The sequence below is a fragment of the Trachurus trachurus genome (assembly GCF_905171665.1).
Source record: "Trachurus trachurus genome assembly, chromosome: 1".
NCBI classification, from domain to species: domain Eukaryota; kingdom Metazoa; phylum Chordata; class Actinopteri; order Carangiformes; family Carangidae; genus Trachurus; species Trachurus trachurus.
In genome coordinates, this window is record NC_139891.1 from 36,291,748 (window position 1) to 36,297,090 (window position 5,343).

At 43.7% G+C, this 5,343-nt stretch overlaps 1 protein-coding gene across 1 annotated transcript; it reads left to right on the forward strand.

Annotated features, from left to right (window-relative positions):
- Positions 1-3,439: 3,439 nt before the first annotated feature.
- On the forward strand, positions 3,440-5,125 carry LOC310991575 (E3 ubiquitin-protein ligase TRIM21-like; the record flags this gene model as incomplete). Its single annotated transcript, XM_083979328.1, has 1 exon — positions 3,440-5,125. One exon carries the CDS (start codon positions 3,440-3,442, stop codon positions 5,123-5,125), a length of 1,686 nt encoding a protein of 561 aa, XP_083835454.1.
- Positions 5,126-5,343: the final 218 nt, after the last annotated feature.

The window sequence follows — 5,343 nt, forward strand, 5'->3', positions numbered from 1 at the left end:
CTGTGTTTTAGCGATGGTACAGGTATACAGCAGGTAACAGTATTGTTGTCTCTTTTCACCTCCTCTCTCCCTTGTGTGCTCAGTGCGCTGCTCAGTGCGGTGCGCACACATTTAAATAGAGATCCCGCAACGTTATGTCGGCTCCGGTCGCTACCGGAGCTTAATTAAAAAAAAACAAAAAAAAAACGCTTGTTGCGGTGCAGCTGAGAGCAGCGGAGTTTCCTCTGCTGCAGCTGATCAGCTGACATGTGGTCAAGACGAAGCTACAGAGTAGACCTGTCACTGTCACAGGTGTCTCTCATCTCATCTCATTATGACAGGACTTCAACCTCAGCGCTCTGTCTTAAAGGGACAACGAGGAGTTTTGGAAAAGCGAAGCGTTTTCACACTACATTTATGAGCCTCCGCGCGCACCGTACATTTCTTTGACCCAGCGCAAGACGGACTCATGTTTTCATTCATCAAAAATTAAAGTCAGAGGTTCAAAGAGGTTCACATACCATCGTAGTTCCGACCATAAACGGCGATTCTGCGGCGTTATTCTCATAACTCGCCATGAAGGAAACGCTGGTCGGCTCGACCAGCATTTCCGCCACCACTAATAATAACAAAATAACGATAGAGACAGATCGATATATTTAGCGAAAATGGAGCCATTAACAAGTGTGAGTAGCGGAGATTCATCCACATTAACGTGAGACTTTTTTATAACCGAATAGAAACTCCTCGTTGTCCCTTTAAGACCTGTCCCTGAACATCACACATGGACAACATGGAGCTGCCTGTGTGATTGGTTACTGAGTTTATTAATGTTTACATCAGGCTGCGTTCAACCAATCAGTTTATGCTACTGTGATTTATACAGTAATCATCATAGTGTAGTGTTGGTCAAGTCAGAGGAAAAATGTTTGGGGTGTTTTTAAATGTAAAAATGGGTTACATTGGAACCTCAACATTATTTAAAGGTTAGATAACGTGTTACTTAAACATTTTTACCAGGTAGGCAATGAAAAAGTTCTACTGGATTATAGTATTAGAAGAAAAAAAGCTCTTATATATTTTTTTTCTCCAAACTGTGTGGTATCGGTACGGTATCGGTATCGGCCGATACTGCACAGCCGGGTATCGGAATCGGTATCGGGGGCCAAAAAATGGTATCGGTGCAACACTAAAATAAATGTATTTTTCGTAATCATTCTGTGTTTTAACTTCAACATTATATTTACAGAAAAAACTAATTTTCTTCTTTTCCTGATGAAACGAAATTTTTCCACACTCTCATAATTAATCACACAAGAAATATAAACACAATGTTTTTAACCAAAGTTGTTGTTGTAATAATGATGAATTTGATTGATCATGCACTTTACATTCAAAAGCAAATCTCAAAGTACGACATAAGAATGAGTCAATGACTGTAAATATATAAAAACCAACAAGAGATTAGCTGTGATACCACACATTCACAAGTTGCAGTAAATATCTAGAAGAAAAACAACAAACCAAGCAACACAGAACCTGAGGTAATAAACAGTGACAGGAACTTGACTCCTCCCACCTGTCAGGCCAATCTCCACCTTTGCTCCATATTCACCAGAAAAAGGCTGTTGTTTCACAATAAAAGCACAGACACCGCTAGCTGCAGTGGGAGGAGCCGGAAACTGGAAACACTGGAACCAGAGGAACGTTGAGCGTCAGCGTCCAGAAGTGAAAGTAAAGAGTGAGAGGAGGACGACTGAGCTGCAGCAGAGACGAGACATAAAGTCAAAGTGAGTCCATCAGGTGTTTGTCAGCAACACAGCAGAGTCTCTACCAACACTGGTGAGTACAGCTCATCATATTCACTGTGTGAGCAGCAGCTTTAACACTGAGCTTCATCTCTACTCACTCTCTTCATGTCACACTGACTCTAGTGAACTGGCTCACAACAGACCTGAGGCTGTTTGTCCACAGAGACACTATAGTCCACTTTAAACTGTCTCTGTGTCTCTGCTCAGGACTTTTACAACTCCTCACTCAGTCTCTGAGCTTCACTCTCTACTTCACCTCATTTCCTGCTTTCATGCTGTCAAGTTATCACTTCCTACTGCTGCCTTACTTCACACTTCCTGCAGCTCTTTCACAATAAAAGCCTCACACTGTTATTGTGAAGCAGCCAGAGGAAACACAGTGTCCTTGTCACTCAGCTCAGCTGTCAGAGGTTTTCTCTTTCAGTGATATCATGAAAACCTTAGACATATGATTCAAAGTGACTTTAACTGGTATCATATTAGAACAGTTGTCATATTTATTTATTTAATGATCTATTAATTTTATTATCTGATTTATTTATTATCTATTAATTATCAGAATGTATTTCACTTCAAGCCTTCCACTCTAAAGAATCCATTGAACAGTGCCCGTGCACTTAATCTCTTATTATAACCATAACTCCTGTACTTTATTTGTCTAATTGTTTGCACTTTCATATTTCAGTGTTTGGTTTGTTATTGTTCTCTATCAGTCTACAGTATATCATAGACTGTAAAAAGAATGGACCCGTGACGTCACCCATTGGTTTGGGGGAGTCTGTTTTGTGCCGCTTTCATAAATACGTATTTCACTGAAGTGGAATCACAGCCACATACAAATGAAAGCTTTCTGGGACCTTAGAATGAGTTGTTTCAAGTCGTTACAAATACACAAGTGGGCGACGCACCAAACCGAGGCGGCCATGTTGCATCGCCATTTTTTACGTTGAGTGGCAGCGTGACCGCAGGTAACCACGGAAACTGAGCGGAGCTGTGGGCTCGGCCTGTTAAAACTGTCACCACTGTGTAGTGTGAGGAAGGACGGAGGCACTGATGTTGCATTCAGGTGCAGTCAGGCAGACGGCCGCCGGCAAACCAACCGGATGTCATTTTACTCCACCAGAGAAAGACGGTAAAACAATACGACATCACCATGACAACATATTGTCACGCCTGTATTGTTTTGCCTCGTGCTGGCGGACTTGTTTACATAGACGCTTGTTTATCCTGTTACATACAGCGTCTGTTGTCTGTCTGACGTCTGCCCGATTTCACGTGAATGCAACATCAAGAATACGTTCTGATATGCAACCGCACCGCAAGATGGGGTCATTCCTACACATTATACCTTTAAAGAGGTCTTGAGCTCAGTTGGGTCTTTTATCTGGTTAAATAAATAACCAATCAATTAAATATTTGTGTAGGTGTTCAGAAAAGGCCGTTTGTCCTGTTTGTCGTGCCTCCTTCCACGAGTTGCTGCACGAGTTTACCCGAGTAAGGAAAACAAATGTTGTTTTCTCCATGTTGAACTTTAGGGAAATAAACAGGTCAACAGGATGGCCCCGCCCCCCAGGTAGAGAACCACAGTCTTAAAGACACAGAACATTATTTTAAATGAATGTTTGTTTTCTCTCCCTCAGTGTGTAGACATGTCTGCTGCCAGCAACCTGAGGTCTGAAGATCAGTTCCTGTGCTCCATCTGTCTGGATGTCTTCACTGATCCAGTCAGTACACCATGTGGACACAACTTCTGTCAGAGCTGCATCACTCAGCACTGGGACGTTAGTGACAGGTGTCAGTGCCCGATGTGTAAAGAGGTTTTCTACACTAGACCTCAATTGAAGATCAACACGTTCATCTCTGAGGTTGTTGCTCAGTTCAGACGTGAAGCTCAACAGAAAACCAGCAGCAGCAGCTCAGAGCAACAAGTTTCCAAACCAGGAGAAGTTCCCTGTGACGTCTGCACTGGAACCAAACTGAAGGCCCTGAAGTCCTGCCTGGTGTGTCTGACCTCCTACTGTGAGACTCACCTGGAGCCTCATCTGACACTGTCAGGTCTGAGGAGACATCAGCTGATGGAGCCTGTGGAGAACCTGGAGGACAGGATGTGTAGGAAGCACGATAAACCTCTGGAGCTGTTCTGTCAGACCGACCAGACATGTGTCTGCATGCTCTGCTCTGTTTTAGACCACAAGACTCATGAGTTTGTTCCTCTGAGAGAAGAATATGAAGGAAAGAAGGCAGAGCTGCAGAAGACAGAGGCTGAAACTCAGCAGATGATCCAGAAGAGACGACTGAAGATTGAGGAGATGAAACAGTCAGTGAAGATCAGTAAAGCTGCTGCAGACAGAGAGAAAGCAGAAGGTGTTGAGGTCTTCACTGCTCTGAAGGAGTCTGTTGACAGAGGCCTGAAGCAGCTCATCAAGGAGATCGAAGAGAAACAGAAAAGCTCAGAGAAACAGGCTAAAGACTTCATCACAGAGCTGGAACAGGAAATCTCTGAGCTGGAGAAGAGAAGCACTGAGGTGGAGCAGCTCTCACTCTCTGAAGACCACCTCCACCTCCTCCAAAGATTCCCATCCCTGAAAGCTGCTCCACCCACCAAGGACTGGACACAGGTCAGAGTCCGTCCACCATCATATGAGGGGACTGTGGTGAGAGCTGTGTCTCAGCTGCAGGAGACGATCCGTGGGCAGATGAAGGAGGTGATGGAGGCTGAGATGAAGATGATCCAGCAGTTTGCAGTGGATGTGACTCTGGATCCTGATACAGCACATCCTAATCTCATCCTGTCTGATGATGGAAAACAAGTTCATCATGGTGATGTGAGGAAGAAACTCCCAGACAACCCAGAGAGATTTACACGTTATAAGGACATCTTAGGAAAAGAGAGTTTTTCTTCAGGCAGATTTTACTTTGAGGTTCAGGTTAAAGGGAAAACTAAGTGGGATGTGGGAGTGGCCAGAGAGTCGATTGACAGGAAGGGACACATCAAACTGAGTCCTCAGGATGGTAACTGGACAATATTTTTGAGAAATGGAAATGAGTACAAAGCTGGTGCTAGCCCCTCAGTTGTTCTCAATCTGAGGTCTGATCCTGAGAAGGTGGGGGTGTTTGTGGATTATGTGGAGGGTCTGGTCTCCTTTTATGACGTAGATGCTGCAGCTCTCATCTACTCCTTCACTGGCTGCTGCTTCACTGACAAACTACACCCATTCTTCAATCCCTGTCTTAATGATGGAGGTAAAAACTCTGCCCCTCTGATCATTTGTACTGTCAATCAAACTGAGCAGTTGAAAACATCTAGTTCTTTGAAGAACTTGGTTAATTTTTAATTCAGGTGCCAAATGTAAATATTTAGTGTCAATACTGAAAAATAAGTCTTTTTGTTTTCTACTGAGTTAACCTTCATTAGATCATCGTCACACAGGGAAGTTACCTGTGTGATAACTGCTGTTTTTGGCTTTTTGCCTTTATTTGATAGCACACAGTAGAGATAGAAGGAAAGGGGGAGGCAGAGAGAGGGGGAATGACATGCAGGAAAGGGCTGCCT